The sequence below is a fragment of the Trichosurus vulpecula genome, chromosome 9, assembly GCF_011100635.1.
Source record: "Trichosurus vulpecula isolate mTriVul1 chromosome 9, mTriVul1.pri, whole genome shotgun sequence".
NCBI classification, from domain to species: domain Eukaryota; kingdom Metazoa; phylum Chordata; class Mammalia; order Diprotodontia; family Phalangeridae; genus Trichosurus; species Trichosurus vulpecula.
Window position 1 is genome coordinate 67,454,091 of NC_050581.1, and position 18,191 is coordinate 67,472,281.

Consider the following 18,191-nt stretch of genomic DNA (forward strand, 5'->3'; position numbering starts at 1 on the left):
TGTAAACACTCTGAAGACCAGGCCTGTTTTGGTTGCTTTCCCAACACTTACAAACTGTTACTAGAACACAGTAAGAGCTTAAAAAATGTTCTCTCCCTCCCCTCACCCAATTTATCATCTGCCTGTCCACCCCCCCCCCCCACCCCCGATCTAGATGACCTCTGAAGTCCCATCTGGCTGTAAGTTACTAAGATGTAAAAGAGGCAACTCTTCTACACCAGTAAAATCAAGGCCTTACTTTCTTGAGCTTCCTAAGGATATCCTGGTAGGAGTTACCTGAAGGTACTTGTCTCCATAGAAACACTAATTTGAAAGCCAGTGATCTAAAGCAAGGTATTATTCCTTGAGGCAGGCTGTTTACATGAATCAACATTTCTCTAATACTTGTCAGTGTTTTGTAACACTTTCTTAAGTGCCAATTGTAGCTTGCCAGTTCTTCTGAAGTGTAGAGGCTGTAAATGGGTGAAACCAGAACGGTAACCAGGTTCCCTTGGGGCTTTTTCTGTCATTGTAATGCAGAAGTTCTTTTTTAGTGTTTTCATTTTGCATAATCATTAGTTATTTGAAGACTAGTGAGAAGCACTGGACAGATCTATTAAGTCTTGATTACTCAGTATGCATTAAAAGTGCTTGTTTTCCCTTATCCCCCCACTTCTTACCCTTAATCCGAACCTATTGGAAGTATTTTTATCTTGATTTTCTGCATTTGATAGTGCAACTGGAATTTACTTGCTAAAAGGGATCTCCAGGGATTACTTTAGGAGAAAAAAAGTATTCTCCTGGAATTAAAAAAAAATTACAAGTATGCTGTAAGGAAACATCTGGCTTGAAAAATATATGGGTGGGGCACCCCAACTTTCATCACTAGAAACTTGTCATTTCCACTGCTCTGCAGGAGAAATATTCATTCATTAGCACACAATCTACGCCTCTCAGATTTTGAATAAACACAACATAAGAGTCCAAGATTTAATATGCTCTGTTTTCTCTTCTATACAACATTAACCTTTAAATCTCAGTACAAGGACTTACAATCTGTTTTTGCACTGTCTTTCAAAATACTGAAGAAAAAGTTAACCCAGCCCGAATCAATTTACTATTTGTTTTACTGAGGGGGAAAAAAGCCAGCAAAGCAACTATGTAGAGGAGTAGCTATGAAAAGAAAATAAACTTTATTTTCCACTATCTCATGGTTTCCAAATACTTAACATCCAGAGAATTTGTTCTTTTCTTTTATTGTGGATTTGATGGTGATTTTGAGCTCGATGCTCCATGTAACAATACACTAAGGGATTGACAATGTAATGCCCTGATTTATTTAAAGATTTCCATTTTATATTAGTAGATAACCATTGGAGGTAAATCCCTATAGAAGAATTAAGGAAATGGACTATGAAAAAAATCAAAATACAAGAAACGATACAAAAAATCCAAAGGGAAGCCACGTGGCTCGGTGGATTGATCACATTAGGCCTTGAGTCAGGAAGCCTGGCCTTTAAATCCAGCTTCAGATATTTACTAGCTGTGGGACCCTGAGGAAGTCACTTACATCTGTCTCGATGACTTTCTGTATCTATAAAACGGAGGTAATGATAGCATCTATACCCCGGGGTTAAAGTGAGGATAAAAGAGACAATGCTTATTACATGCTTTGCAAACCTTAAAGTCTGACCTTTCGTGACCCTATTTGGGTGTTTTGGTGGGGTTTTCTTAGCTAAGATACTGGAGGGGTTTGCCATTTCCTTCTCCAGCTCATTTTACAGATGAGGAAACTGAGGCAAACAGGGCTAAGTGACTTGCCCAGGGTCACCCAGCCACTAAATGTCTGAGGCCGTATTTGAATTCAGGAAGATGAACCTTCCTGACTCCAGGCCTCAATCCACTTAGGCACCTCCCTGCCCACTAAAAAAGTACTATATCAATTATTAAGGTGGTGAAAAAAGAAAGGTAATTCTATGTAAGAATACTTGCTTATATCAGTAAGGACTTCCATAGGGTCAGAAAAAAAAAAAAAGAGATGAGCCTTATTTCTTTTAAGTCTTTTTGGTTTAAAACAGTATAGTCAGTCTTTGAACTAGGTGAAATTGAATTCCATCTCACATATAAATTAAATGGGAGGTAAAAGCCACAGGCCCTAAAACTTTGAGATCTTTGCCCACTCCCAACACGTAGCTCTTCCTGTTTCTCAGGTCCTTGGTACATGAGGCAATGGAAACATGTGCAGGTTCTAGAGTCAGAGGACCTCAGTTGCACACCAACATCTGCCATTTAACTACCTTAGGCAAATCATTTAGTCTCTATAGGCCTATCTCCTCATCTGTAAAATGAGAGGGTCAGACTAGACGATTTAAGTATTTGCAATGTACTGCATATGAACTTTTTGTGGCTAAGCTTAACCAAAGTTTTGTCTCGTCCCAGAAATTATCAACCACACATTTTACGCTTAAAGTTTAATGAGAAAGCAATTTGGGGCAGCTAGGTGGCGCAGTGAGCAGAGCACCGGCCCTGGAGTCAGGAGAACCTGAGTTCAAATGCAACCTCAGACACTTGACACACTTGCTAGCTGTGTGACCTTGGGCAAGTCACTTAACCCCAATTGCCCTGCCTTCCCCCCCCGCAAAAAAAAAAAAAGTAATTCCAGTGACATTCCCAAAGTATAAACACTCTTTCCACTTAACAGAAAACAGGCATATCTGTTCAATGGTGGTTACATAAAACTTTGCTGGCCTTTCAGGTAGGAGGCTCATTACATCAAATTCTAGGGGTCATGGTCTGCACTGACTTTGAACATATGCAGGCCTAAATTCCCTAGAACAAATGTCAAATGCATTTCTCTTCAGCTGCTTCTTTTCTTTATTCTTTCTTATGCTTTTCCATTTCTGTTGAGCTAAATGCTAAACTGGAGAGGGTGGTAGTGGTGGTGGTGCTGGTGGTAAGGGTGTAGGGGAAAAGAGGGCATCGTAGTTACTATCATCAGTCTTTGGAATGGGTTCAGAAAAGGTGCCTAACTTCAGTGAGCCCTATTATTAATGGTATGTGCAAATGGCATTTTTTTTTTCTACAAAGCCCAAATACCGTCCTTGTCTTTCAAGGGCATCTCACTTGTAGATATGGAGAGCCCTGGTAGAAGTGCACTCTGCTTGAACTATTTCAAGAAGCCTAATCATGTCTCTATTCTATTTGTGTGAAAAATCTTAAATTAATCAGAATATATTAACACTTAGAAGTTACTCAGCCATGTGGATAATATGTAAATACGTTTATATTGTTCATATATAGACACATTAAGATGCTGTAATGGTATTTATATCTGTGTGTCTATGCTTATTGCTTATATATACATATTCCTTCTGTTACAATTTATGTTTTAAAATACATAAAAAATTCCTCTCAAGGAAGACCAAAGGATGATATTTTGAGGGGGTGGTAGTCTTTATTTTATGTCATTGGCATGGTCAAACATCTTTTGAAAAGAAATGGCTGGACCTGGGGAGTCTTATCAAATTTGTGCCACATATCCTAAAACACTGTCTTTGACTAAAGGGTAAATGGATAATCTCTGGCAAGTTTATTCACCCTTTAAACTGTAAACAAAAGGGTGAGTTGTGAAAACCAACACTTCATTTCCTCAGCAGCTCATTCTTCTCTGTTGAGTTTCTTTTCTTTTCTGTCACACCTTTTCCCATCCTTAAATCTTCCTCCCTCCTAAGCTTTGTCTCTTGTACCCAGTACAAGTACTGAAGTTGCAAAGGAGATATTTTTAATTATAAGTACTACAGTAATGAATTCAAGTACACTCATTTATCATAAAAGGCTTCCCCATCTGCCTCTAAAGTATGCTTTAAAATGTTGTGTATTTGATAACATTAACACTGAGAATTTTCCATCCGTTAGTGCTAAGCATTTCAGATGCTATTTTTTTTTTAAGAGCATGGAGGTAGTTTCAGGCAGAAACAGTACATTTATCTCCGTGTATGTGAGTGCATGTGTGTGGTCTCTTTTCCTAATTTATTTGCACTTCAACCCATTGGGATCAAACTGCAATCCCTGTAGGCAAAGGGAGATTAGGGAGAGGGGTCTCACTTCTCCCTCCTCTACACACACACACACACACACACACTCACTCACACCCCCAGTAGAGAAAGCAACTTCTCCAGTACCACAAGTTCTTCTGGCCACTGTACAAATTGTTCCTGAGCATGGAGGGTTTCCAAAAGACCTAATTAGCAACTCACAGCAAACATTTCTTTGCATTAGCTAATGATCCGGCTACACTTGTAAGCAAACAGTACCAACATATCTAATCAATGCTGAAAAACCAACCAAATGCCTATTAAACATCTGGATGTAATTTTCTAGTTAAAATAAAATGAAAACATGTGCAGGTTCCTTTGATCTATGCCTTAAAAAAGAAATTGTTGATAAAAAACCATACTGACCAGTCAATGTGTCATTTTCATAAAGTCTAGTCGTTTCTCTTCAAATGCTCCCAATTTAATTTTGTTGGTTTCCTGCAATCTCTAATTTTACCATATTGTGCGAAACCACAAGAGATTCTTTGGATCTGATTTTATTTGAGGTTTTACTGCTGCATGGATCTGCTACTGATTTTTTTCTACTTTGCAGTCTTTCTTTTTCCTCTTTTCTGTCTGTTTTAGTAAAGGAGCATGGTAAGTAAAAGGTTATAAAGTAATGCTGAGAACAGTCCTTCTGGAGCCCTTCTGACAAGGTTAGGCGCAAAGAAAAATTCCTAGCTAAAAAAAATTAAATGATGAATAATGAAAGCAGTAACTATTAACTAGAAAGTAGAGAGGATAATGAAAATGGCTTTTTTAAAAAAAAGCCTGACGCATTCTTATTTGTTTCATAAAAAAGAGGTAATCGTTTTAAGAAGATACATAATTTTTTGGATTCTATGATTAGCTACCTCAATTAACTTTTTTTTATTGCTCTGCAATGAAGAACAGTGGAATAAATCACAGGAAAAGGTTTTCTCCTATTAAGGAAACAATACCATCTAATATCTGTAACATTTAGTATTCATCTGGACATGTAGTGGAAATACTTGTGTTATTGGTAGGTTGAAGATTTGATAATCAACAACATGTGAATGGAAAAAAATGTACATGCGAATCTATGGTAAAATGAATAGTACCACAATCCTTTGTTTCCTTTGCTGAAAAAAAAAGGTACCGTTCATCACAAGCTCAGTTTTACATGGAAACTGCATTTAATATTTTTTCAAGTAAAAACATCCTCCATAAATGAATGTTAAGGTTAAAGTAACTTATGTTTAACAGCCTTCAAATAGAAGAGTAGAAATTATGGATTTGATAAGTAGGCACTCTCTATTTTCTTTTAAATAATACTGTAGGCAATCTGCACATATATTATTTATTTAAAACATAAGATTAAAGCTGCTTGATTGTTTAAACACCATCATTTGTAATGCAGTTTGATGAGAGTTTTGCAGTATAATTATTACAGTCTGACAATCAAGGAGAAAATATGACCTTGAAAAGGGGCAGAGCCTTCTACATCTTGCAGGGATGCTGCTCTGAGAAAAGAAGAAACTGGTGAAAAGTAGCCATCATTAGGGCACATAATTAGAGACTTTCAATTGTAAAAGATAATTTTCCAGAGATAACACAGAAAGGAAAATCTGAAAGTCCTGGTGTCTCAACTGCCATAGGTCAGAAAGTAGTTGCCAACAATGAAACCTAGAGTTTGCCCCAATATAGCCCGGAAAACCTAGAGATTAAAAACATTTTAAGTTAATAAGAACATTAGAGAACATTATTATAGGGGGTGGGGATAGGGATAAGGGAGGGAAGAGAAGAGGAGGAAGTATAGAGGGGAAGCAGCACTGTTTTTGTTCCCGGTCCAAAATACACTGTTTTAATTTGTCTGTTTATATCTAATTACCAGCTTGTGCCAGCAGGTTAAAATTCACACCAGCCAAAGCTGGGTAAGCAGGTGTGTTGCTGTCTCCCTCACCACTTATCCTCCTATACGCAAGTATAGCTGTGATATGTTCACACCTTCTGCGTAAAAGTGAACAAAATCCTATGGGTGCAGAAGAAAAATTGTTCTAAACATAATGGGACATCATTTGAACATCGCCCATCAAACCAGAGTGGATCCTTGATACAGCCACCAGATGTTGCCCTCATGTAAACATCTACATGTCCATGACACACACAGATGTATATGTATATGCATATACGTCCATCTATGTATAGTTGCATTTGAAATGTATTTGTAAATGGTGTGGGGGTGGGGTGGGGAGTAAGGCTGAATTTATGTGATGATGACATAATCTGACAAAAAGAGGAAGTGCTTCCAGCAACTTTATCTTCCATGTAAACAAGACAAATAGCAATGTTTGTGATTATTCATGAGTGAAAATTTCACTTATTTAGTAGACTGCAGAGATGAAATTCTGAATGTTAAAATTTACTATAGCCTTCAAATATACAGCCTAAAAATGTTTGTTTTTCATTTATAATTGAAGTTTGAGGCTTGATACAATCATGAAAAAATCAATCTTATAAATGTTTTAAAACTGCAACAGTGAAAGATGTTGCATAAAATGATCCTTTAAATATTTTAAGAAGAATGATCTTTGTAAATGCAAGAATCTTTAAATAAAGTGCATCTGTTTAAATAGCAAATGCTTAAAAAAGACTTAAGTCTTTTAAGAGTTTTTAAAGAAGACAATTGGGATAAAGCAGTCATTAATACTAAAAGACTCATTAACTAAATTCCGACATAAGATTCATGTTTGTCAAAGAAGTACATTTCCAATTGAAGGATATGTTACCATTTGACAAAGATAACATTCACACATGGGGCATGTGGGAAGACTATAATTTAAACAAAACCGAAAACTCTTAGCAAAATGAAAGCCTTTTAAGTTTGTATGCACACATACTGATAGAACTGAAAACTTCCACTGCATCCTATTTATACAAAGACCTTTGAGCTGAAATTCCATCTTCTATGAATTCCAGCTATGTCGCTTGGCCAACACTCTCCAGTTATTACCTGAAATATTTCAGGGCTCTTTTACCATCAAAACTATTTGGGGGAAAAGCAGGTTTATCAGTACACAAGACTGAGTTACAAGATTTCTTCCTTTCTTTTCAGCTTTTGGAAAGATTATGGTGGTAATTGGGGGTGTAAGGCTCTTAAAAGTTTAAGATTGATTTCACAACATGGGCTGGTTAAAATTTTCAAACAGGGTTTGAGTTCATCCTAAGCAAGTAACAGGACTTTTCTGCGGACATGTGCGATTTGTGTCACTAGTCCTTTTTCTAGCTTTGTGCTAAATAAAACCACCATGGTTTTTAAGAAGTGCTTTGAGATCCTTAAAAAAAATGCTACTGTAATTTGAACGTGGGTGTTACATGTAAAAACGCCTAGGAATGAGGCGTACAGCCATGCCTTCCACTATGCCTTTTCAAGTGCATGGACTATCCTTCTGTGTCCGTGAAAAGGTAACTATTTGTAAAAAAACAAACCTTAAAGACATTTTTGAATGTGACCTCGCTTTCAAAGTAATAGTATCAAACGAGTGGCTTCCATGAGGGGGAAAAATGTGTCCTCCTTTAACTACCCTCAATTCCCAATCATAACGAGATGGTTTGCCTCGCTGGGTTACTCTCGCAGATATCTGAAGGTTTTTTTTTTTAAGTGAAAAAAAGAAAACGACAGAATTTTTAAAGCCACACACTCTTACTGACACTGCTCCTCGCCCCCTCTCCCCTTCTCCCTTTTCTCTCCAGAACGCGCCCGCGCGCTCACTCTCCCCACGTTACTTTGATTGACAGCTCGGTACTGCCGCTCTCCTTCCCACCGACCTTCCCATCCTCCGTGCCAATCTCAGTGTTCCCCCGCTTCCTATTGGCTGGCCTGGGCGTCCCGCAGCTCCTCCAGGAACGCTTCCTCGCGGAGCCGGGGAGGACGAGGCTGGGCGGAGGGGGGCGGGAAGAGAGACAGGGGAGACAGTGCTGATGGAAGAGAAAAGAGGAGGGAGAATGGTGAAGTGGGGTAGGGGGGAAAGGACGAGGCTGGTACTGCCCTGCCATAGGATGATGGGAGGCGTGTCGTCAGGATCCCACGTTGGGTCTTGGAACAGATGATTGGTTGGGCCGGGGCTCCCCTCCTCCTCCTTCTCCGCCCACCCTCCTCCACACGGACTCCATCCTCAGCTCTTCGCCCCCCTTCCCCTCTCCCCGCCCGCGCCAGGGTGGGCGGGGCCGGCCGCTGGTTAGCTGGAGGAGTGTGAAACCGCGTGTTAATGTTACCAGCGCGAGAGGCGCAGGCGGCGGCGGCGGCGGAGGTTTGAGCAGGAGCAGGAGCAAGAAGAGCAAGAGCCCGGGCTGGAGCAGCAGCGCCGGATACATTGTGTCCCGCTTCTTGAGAGGCGGCTGGTTTCTACCCGCTCGGTGCCGCTGCTTTGGTGGGCAGTGGCAGCAGCGTCACGGGCCGTCGAGACCCTTGGCCGGCTGAGCATACCAATTTACCTCGCCCCGGTCCCCTAGTCACTCTGTGACTCTCGATAGCCGGGTGGAGTTTGCCTGCTTGCAAGGAATAAAAAAAAAAAAAGAGAAGATCATCAGAGCGAGCGAGTGAAGGGGCTTGCTCCGTGGATTCTTCCCGATCGTACCTCGGTTTATGGATGTTTTCCCCGGGATTCCCGGGGAACTTTACTTGTGGCTGGAGCGTCGATTGTTAAAAGGAAAACACAAAAAGGGCGGGGGGCGCAAGGGTGGAAAAGGAAAAAAAACACAAAAAGGATTAGCAGCGGCAGAAAGAACAAGGGCTGCGGGGCCGTGCGGTTGTCTATGAATGTGAGGAGATGCTGCGGCGGCGGCGGTTGCTGCATGGGTGTGTGTGAGAGTCGCTCCCCGATGTGCTCCAGGCGCGAGGAGGCGGCGGCAGCAGCAGCAGCGGCAGCTGGGAGGCTGCTGCACCCGGGAGGGCTGCACCCTTCTGAGTAACTGAGAATTGCCCCAGCTGGTTTGCTTTCTCTGCAACTGCACAGGAAGACTATTGGCTCCTTCTACTACCACAGACCACCTCGTCCCTTGCTTCGGCTTGTTTTAGTTGGGATTTTTTTTTTCAATCTTCACTCCAAGACTGCTTGAGTGCATATGCTGCGTGGCCTCCCCCTCCTCTCTTGCGCTCTCTCTCTCTGCACTTTCCTTGCATCATTACCCTTCTCTCCGTGGTTGCTGGTGATCACTTGGCTCTGAGCCTCCACCCCGGGCTCTGAGTGTGCGTGTGCGAGTGCGTGTGTGTGTGTGTGTGTGTGTGTGTGTGTGTGTGTGTGTGTCCCCACCTCCTCCCGGGAGCGCCTTTGAGCCTAGCCGGCCCGACTACGGATGTGTACGTTTATATGTGAGTGATCTTGTGTTCCCCTTTGCACCCACCAACCCCTGTCTGGGCGGCGTGGGCGACAATTCCTCCGAAATTCGCTTCCTGGCTGCTCTGCCTGGATATCATCTTTAACCCAAGAAGTCACCCTGCTTGCTGGGGGTTTCCGGTCCCCTGATTGTTAGTTTGTTTTTTGTTGGGGGGTGGGGCAGCGTTCTTTTGCCACCTGCAAGTTGCCCCCCACGGAGCAAGGGCGGGAGGGGGGGAGAAAGGCTGGATTGATTTGCCCTGGACCTGCGCAGCTCGCGCATCAGAGGGGAGTGGTTGCTGGTGGGGGAGTTAACCTTGGTCCCAGCTTTGGCCGTCGGGGAGTAAGACCTGTGCGCCCACCCTCTCTCCCACCTCACCGCCGGAACTGGGTGATTCCATTGTCCACCTAGGGTCCGTCCCCTTCTTTCCGAAGCCCAGAAACTCTCCTCTTCCCTCCCCCACTCCCCGAGGCCGGGCGGGAGACGTTGGCCCCAGTGGGAGGTGGGGGCGGTGAGCAGGAAGAGAAGGAAATGTGGCCCTGAGCTCGGCTAGGCAGCGACCCACCCGGCGGCCCGGCCTTGGGGAGCCCAAGTGGCCCAACTGCGGCTCTGGTCCTGCCTGGCTGTTGTGCGTGCGTGTCTGTATGTGCGTGTAATGTCAGTGTCTGTGCGCGCGCGCTTGTGTGTGCATGTCTAACGCGCACCCCCCCACCTCCTCCTCTTGCTTGGATCTTCTTTCTTTCTTCCTGTCTTAATTTTTCTCGGCGGGATTAAAGTTGGAAATTGAGCGGAGAATTGAGCTGCCCAGGAGCAAGGCAGCGGCTGCCGTCAGAGCGATGTTCCCGCAAAGCCGGCACCCGGTAAGGAGCGGCGGAGCCCGGGGGCCCTGGGCGTGTGCTTGAGGGTGCATGTTGGGGGGGGGGAGTCGAGAAGATTTTGAGGCTGGGGGAGGCGCTGTCCTCGTGTTGCGTTGGGGTGTCTACTACATCTGCCTTGCCTTTGCTCCACCTTACCCCCGCGAGGATCCGGGCTGCTTAGATTGGTTTCTCACAGTTCCCGGCCCTATTTCCCGCTTTGGGTGTGGGGGTGGGGGGGGAGTAGTGGAAGATGCTGTGTGGGTTTTGTTTTGTGTGTGTGTTTTTTTTTCTTTTTTGAGAAATAGAGCGGAGGCAGAAATCGCTTTCAGACCTCTGGCATTTTTTTACTCTTGGCCACTTTGCCCTCCTACCCCCCGCCTTTTAATTCCCTTCTTACCGCCTCTAAAGGCGGCACATAGGCCGGCGGGGTAAGGGGACAGGGACAGGGAAGCTTCTTAGATTTATTCTCCCCATCCACATCCCTTCTTTTCCTACTCCGTCCATAGGAGAGGGAAGTGTTTAGCTCTCTCTCGTCTTCCCCCCACCCCCAGTAGCTGGCCCCCACTCAGTTCCCCCTTTGTTCACGGTCTTATTTACATGTCAATTGCAGCCGTGGATCCTCTGGGGTAGGGTCTGACCCGAGTCCTCTTAGGTGACTCTGGGAACTGGGAGTATGGGGCGGGGGTGTCTGTTACTCCACTAACCTCCCTAGGGCTATTATCTTTACTGCCTATAGGAGGGGCGGGCACCCATCTTTCCTACCACCTTCCCAGGCCCTTTAGAAGAAGGGTGCTACTTCTACCTGAATTACTGAGATATCCCCCATCTGTGTCCCCAGGAGTGGGATGGGGATGGGGAGGGGCCGGGATAGATTTTCGACCTAGCTTCTTACAGGCTCTGGAGTTTGGGCAAACGGGGTGGGGGCAGGGAGGAAGCGTTTCCATCTGCCTCCCCCAAAGTAAACTGGGGAAAAAAAATAGTTTCTTTTTGTACCTGCCATAGCCAGTAACTTTTGTTTTGGTTTTGTTGGTTTGGTTTGTTGTCTCACCTTTCTCTCTCTTTCTCTCTCTCTCCCTCCCTCCCTCCCCCCCTTCCCCTTCTCTTCCTCCTCCTTCGTCTCTCTCCCTCCCCCCTCCCCCCATTACCTCTCCCCCTTCTCTTATTCCTGTACGTCTATGCACACCCATCCCACACTCCCTCCAGACGCCGCACCAGGCTGCAGGTCAGCCCTTTAAATTCACCATCCCCGAGTCCCTGGATCGGATCAAAGAGGAGTTTCAGTTCCTGCAGGCTCAGTATCACAGGTGCGTGCAGCAGGCGCAGCGGGTGCTTTAAGTCCTGAGCCGACCCTGTCGGTCCCTGGCCTGGGGGTTGGATGTCACTGTGGAACGTATTTGACTTGGTGGGGGTTGGGGGCTCAGTGGTTTTCTCTTTCTCCTCGTCGCTCTGTCTTATCCCTGGGGTGGCAGTTGTATTTAGTACTTGTGTCCAGGCGGTGGCGTGTGGAATCACAGTTAAAACCTGTCATTCACTGTCCCCCCCTTTTTTTTTCCCTTTCTTGGCTTTTCTGTGTCCTCTTTTTTTTATCCCCTCCTCCTATTGTTTTGGCCCCCTGTTTGCTGCTGTTCAAATGAACTCTTTTTCTTGTGTTTTGGAGTTGCATGAGAACCGTCAATATTTGCCCTTCATTTATTTATTTTGCAACAGGCTGAGCCGAAAACACTGGCTCAATCAATGTCTTAGTCTTGGAATGCAGGGTACAAATGCAATGTTGAAATAACTATTTGGTTATGTTGGGGGATAGAGTTGTACAAAGCAAAGTTCATCGTGAAAAGCTTACTCCTTTTAAACGTTTATAGTTGTTGGGCCATTTACATTGAGGCTGACTTTGGAGATCCAAAAAATAAATAGAATTTCAAGTTCCCATCCTCAGAGCCCCATTGAACTGAGGCTTTTGCATATGAAGTTCATCATAGCACTTGAGTACAAGTATAGACTTAATGTCCAAATCAGTGGGAATTTTAAACAGTGGAAGAAACATTGATATTGTGGCTTGTTGTTAACAGCTTAAAAACCAACTTCAAATTAAGAAATTAGCTTTTAAAGTTTAAAGATAAATTATCATAATTTAAGTTAAATTCAGCGGAATATAAAGGACCATTTTAATAGGGAATGTCCATGAATTCTCTGTTTTTTTTTTTTTTCAGGAATGTCCAATATTCTGTTTTAGGGCATGTACTTTTCTAATCACACACTTCCAAGACTATACCATTCCATTGGGCACCTGACATGATGTTTTAGTGTGTTTTAAAGACAAAACAGTTAACAGTTATGGAATGGTAATTTTTCAATTACAATTTTAAAAACTTAGAGGGTTGTTTGAATCCACCAGTCAAAACATGCAATATATGTTGTTTGAAGCTCAAGTTTCTTTTCAGAGGCTGGTTATCCCACACCATGAACTTAATAAAAATTTAACTGACCAAGAGTTAACAGATGATAATACTACTTGTTAGACTGAGGGCCTGACTTATTTTTCCACTCTCTACCTGGTATTGTGTATGCCCTAAGACAATCATAATGGAATGAACTGTACATAGAATTCATTTTACTTGTATTCTCTATTAAATACAAGGACAAAGCTTTGGGTGTTTACTTTGATAGTTTATAGTTTTTCTAAATTGGTCTGTGTTTTTACTTGAAGTGCAAATATGTGAGGCAGATGTTAAAACAAGTGACATAATGTTTACGTGAAGTTGCCTGTTTTGTTTTTGTAGCCTTAAATTGGAATGTGAGAAATTGGCAAGTGAAAAGACAGAAATGCAGAGGCATTATGTGATGGTAGGTATCAAAGATTTAATTTTTTCTTTTAACATACCACAACAAATATTTTTTCTTAGTATTACCAAACATGAACTAATAAAACTTTTATTTCTTTATTTTCTTCACAGTATTATGAAATGTCTTATGGATTAAACATTGAAATGCATAAACAGGTAAGATTTTTAAGTGAATTCCAAATTGAGACCTAGAATTAGTTTGTGGCTGTAATCCTGGCATTGCTTTTGGTAATAGGTGATTTAAAGCCATTTGTAGGTCTCAGTTGCCCAGTTTATCATAGAATCACAGACTTAGAGTTAGAATAGCCTTTTAGAAATCATCCAGTTGGAGAGCCTCATTTTACAGATAAGGAAACTGAGATCCAGAAGCATTTTGCCCAAAGTTCAGATTTGAATCCACTTCTAAGACATTCTTTTCTTTTGTACCACACTTTGGCCTGATAATCACTTGGCAGAAGTTCTGCGGCTCAGTATATTTACAGAAAAATTTAAATCACTAGATAAAAGGCACATGGAAATATAAGCTCTTCTGTTTACAGGAAGATAAAAATTGACTGTACTTTAATGCATGGATAGGTTTACGCTTACCATTTGAATGTTATAGGCATATAGATATCTTACCATTCGAATGTTATAGGTGTATAAACTTGAACTCATATACATATTGTTGAGTCATAGGACTAAGAGTCAATGTGACAGAGCAGATAGAAAGGTATACTTCTAAGTCAGCACATGGGTTGAGATTTGGCCTCCGATACCTACTCACTGAGTCCGAGTGCAAGTCACTTAATCTCTGTCTCAGTTGGTTCATCAGTAAATAAGGAATGTAAGGCTGTAAATAAGGCTGTAGTCCTTGCCTCCCAGGGTTGTTATAAGGATTACTTTATTATTTAAAGCTCTTTGCAAACCTAAAAGCACTATGCAAATGTCAGTTGACATAATAATGTTATAGCATCTAGAGCCAGAAGGAGCCTTACATCATTTATTAGACTCCCTTCTTTTTTTAGGTGAGAGAATGAAGGGCCATGGGGAAGGGAAGTGACTTGTCCAAGGTCACACACAGGTAGCAAACAGATCAAGGCTTTGAAGTCATGTACTTTTCGACTCCAACTTCAATGGTTTTCCCACTACAACTTGTAGACACAGATGTACCCTTTTAGAAATGTGGTAGAGCAAATTGTGTAAAAGAGCTTCTTTTCCTCGGTGTGTAAAAAGTATATGAAGAACTATGCAGCAAACACTGGTTTTCTTTTGTAGTTTTATGGCGCTGCATAAAGATACCAGTTCAATGGCTTGTAGGTAAACATATCTTTAAAAATAATTTAGTAGGTGGAGTCTTGAATCTGGGAGGGGAAAAAAAAATCCTTTTATGGGTGTAGCATACGTTGATAGTAGCTGAGTTCCTAGTGGTTTTAAAAGCCTGGAAAGATTAGTGACTGGGAAAGCTCTGGTTATGACTATGAGTTTGTAAGTTCCCATAAAATTCACACTTATGGCTACTATAATGGTGAATAAAAAGAGTATTGAACTGGAACAAGGCACTAAGGACCTCATAAGAGAAGAAAAGCTAAATGATTGCTCAGCCCAAAGGACCCTCGATTGAGTAGTCATTGTCTGCCAAAGAAAGCATTAATGGCAGGGTGTAAGTATTCGCTAGATATGCTGACGTTCACTTTTTCATCAGGAGGCTGGTACAATAAGTCTTTCAGAAATCGATTGCCTCTTAAAAAAAATTATCATTAGATGAAGTTGCACAGTTGGACACATTTCAAAGTGCAACAATACAATTCTTGCTTGATGTATATGTGCTATTTCATCTAAAACTCTTGTTTCATTAAATTAAAGAGCATGGCTGACCGGCTAGGGCACAGTGGAGAAATTGATTAGTTCAGGCTTCAGATCTTCACTATATTCAAAGACTTTCATTAAGCAAGTGTGTTTCAGAGTTGAATTCTGCTTTTGTAACTCTCAGCTCTTTGATTCTTTTTAATTCGTCGCAGATTTCGATAATGCTGAGGTGTTGTTTTGGAAATCCTGTTTTCAGCTACGTTTGGGAGGAGATATTCTCATTTTCTTTACTTAGACTGTGTTTGTATTTGAAAGTAATTTTTATTACAGCTTTTTTTCAAAGTAAACTTTAATGTTCTCAGGGTTATTTGGACTTTTTGTTGTTACAGATAACTACTCCCTTATCAAAAGGGATTGTAAACTTGGTGATGATACAGGTCAGAAGGAGTTCTGGTTAAGTTTTGGGGGTCATTTCTTTTTGGTAGCATATGGGAATTAGCTCACTTTTGCCACAGAGTTCTAACCACTTGTCAATTTAATTTTTTAATGGCATTAAAAGACAAGATTTGTATACCGAACAGAATGGGTAATAAAAGGTTGAGTTTTACTTTGAACTCATAAAATCAGAGGAATTAATAGCTCATAGTACCGCTGGAGCTCCTGTTTTCCAAAAACATAACATCACTGAGCTCATGCTAGATTTATTGGAGAATTTAAAGAATATGTGGTATTATTATTTTTGTAAACCATGCATAGTTGCATGACCTTTCCTTTTTCCTTGAAAGAGAAAGGAGATAAAAGTGTCAGAAGTATGTGTGTGGTGGGGATAAGAAATGTGTTTGGGAGTAGAGCTATGTCTCTGTGCATGTATTTCATGGGCAATTATGTGTGACAACATGTGTGAATATTTTGTGTCTACATACGGTCATATATTATATGCTGTATTTTGTGTAACTAGTTTAGTAATCTGAAAAATGTGAAAGGCGGATATGCTCTATATTTTTAAATAGCCAAGTCTTAAATCCTTTTAAATTCAGTTTGTATTGTAAATGATGACAGACCCTCGACTACAGTGGTGCAGGGTTGGGCTCTGCTATGATTCAGTGTTAAAGTGGCCTCACATTTAAAAAAAAAACACCCTTCTGAATGTCACACATTAATAATAAGTTCTGAGGAGGCATTGGGTAGCTAGTAATCATAATTCTTATTAAAACTGGTGACGTCTAGCCCCTAGGGTGTAGCCAGGCTCAAATTGATGCTTTTTTGCTGCCTGATCACCAGCGTGGCCTAAGTGCTCATTATGTTGTAGAGAGGCCTTTGGAGCTCTCATTACGTTTGACAGGAATTCTCTCTAGGGGGAAACTGGGCATTAGCTTAGACTCCTGACAGGCTGAAATTATTCCCGCTTTATGGCTTATAACCAAATGCTAGCAAGGCGTCATCAGGGGACACAAAAAATTGTCATTTCTGACAACATCTTTGTTACTGAAAAATGCAGTGATGGGGAAACTTTGCACAGAGCAGGCTTTAATGTTCTTAAGGCTTGTTTCCTGTGTGAGAGACTGCTTCTCTTCTGTTGCCTCTCCCCACCCCCTACCCCTTTCAGTGGGTTTGTTGGATTTTGTATTCTCCAGTGTCATCACACCACCACATCTCTGGCAGTTTTTAAATGGAGCTGTCATCTAAATCAAGAATGGTCTAATTGTGGCTCTCCTACTTGGAGAGACTTGGTTTGTTGTATATATTCTATGTTAACATTTCAACATTTTCTCCCCTCTTTATTAGTTTTTTAATTGATTACAAATAAATTCATGAAGTCTGAATTCTGTTTTGGTGTTCTGAATCTTTTGATATAAAAAAGAACATTTCATACCATGATTCATTATAAGCATAAGAAAAAGCTCTCACACGAAGTGAGGATGAGCTAAAATGGAAACTACTGTTTCTCACAGCTGGTACTTCGTAGAGGTGTGTGAGCTTTGGGTTTCTATATCTGTAAAGTGGGGATAATCCTTATAACCTGATGGGCTTGTTAAGGCTCAAATGGCTGGCAACTTGCCAGGTGCTTTATAAACTGGAAAGTACCCTAAAGATACGTCCGTTATCCTTCATATGTGTGCAGTGAGTCCACGTGACAAACTGTTAGGGCTGAGTGGCTCCTTCCACAGTTTTGTGCCTTCGTGTATCTTTATTCAAAAGGTCTTGGTGGCACACTTGGGCAGAAAGCCACGTGAAAGGTGACAATTCTGTCTTTGAACGACAGAGACTACTGACCTACGCGTATCAGTATGGTGATTTAAGTCCTTCCAGCAGTGGTGATAGAATATACATCAGACTCACAAAAAGACATCTCTGTAGGCAACCTTAGATGACTTAACCCATTCCCCTTGTTGGAGAGGTTCAAATTGAGGCCTACAGAGGGTAAGGTACTCACCCAAGGTCACCAAGTTAGTAACAGCTGGGAGGTGAACTCCCGGTCTCCCAATGCCAGGTATAATGAGTGTTCTTGCTCTCTCCATATACATACACTGCCTCTTTTCCTATGGTTTGCTCTGTTCCCCTTTTTGAGTCAATATTGGGTGGGCGTTGGTGAGGACAGGCTTAAGTATGACGGAATAAGGTCGAGCTCATCGGTCTGCAGGTGACTCAACCCATGACCTTGGTTTCATGAGCAATGTTGTAACCATTGGAGCTGGCGTGACTAAATTTAGCATCATGGGAGACATGAACAGATAGGACCTAAGTCTGAAGGTCTGCTGACCACGTGACCTTCCTGTGATGCTGAGCTTTTCTCTTGGCAGTTCTATTGGTATTTGCAAAAAACAGACATATATAATATGTATGTGTGTATACATGCATGTATATATATATATATATATATATATACACAAATGTATGTGTGTACATACATATGTGTATATATACATATATTAAAAATACGTGGATGAGCTGAGGGGATTGTAGAGAGAGGGCTCTTTTTTTGGTGTCTTGGATCCCTTTTATAGTATGGTGAAGCCTTTGGACCCTTTCTCAGAATAGTTTAAAAATATGCAAATGGAAGGAGCTCTTAAATTTCATTTAGAGGTTAGATGTAAAAGTTTTTTTTTCCCCATCCAAGGTCACAGACCCCCTGAAATCTATCTACAAAGCCCCCTAGAGAGTCTGTGGGCTCCAGCTTAGTGTCAGCACTACGCCCTTCAGGGGAAAAGTGTTGTGTTCCATAGGTCAGCTTTTTGGGGTGATGGGGTCAGTGAGGCTGGACAGGGAAAAAACCGTGATCCAGCATTTGTTTCCTA

At 41.9% G+C, this 18,191-nt stretch overlaps 1 protein-coding gene across 10 annotated transcripts in view; it reads left to right on the forward strand.

Moving 5' to 3' along the window:
- Nucleotides 1–8,298: 8,298 nt before the first annotated feature.
- Nucleotides 8,299–18,191, forward strand: part of TLE1 (TLE family member 1, transcriptional corepressor) — a 116,631-nt gene continuing 106,738 nt past the window's right edge. For 3 of the 10 annotated variants that reach the window (XM_036737933.1, XM_036737939.1, XM_036737942.1), the window contains exons 1-4: nt 9,322–10,270; nt 11,471–11,571; nt 13,045–13,108; nt 13,219–13,263. In XM_036737933.1, the coding sequence (XP_036593828.1) occupies nt 10,247–10,270; nt 11,471–11,571; nt 13,045–13,108; nt 13,219–13,263 (234 nt within the window). In that variant the 5' untranslated portion in view covers nt 9,322–10,246. Of the gene's footprint in view, nt 10,271–10,883; nt 10,920–11,470; nt 11,572–13,044; nt 13,109–13,218; nt 13,264–18,191 lie in introns of those variants that run through there. The other 7 variants (XM_036737934.1, XM_036737936.1, XM_036737935.1 and 4 more) reach the window with 6 other exon arrangements.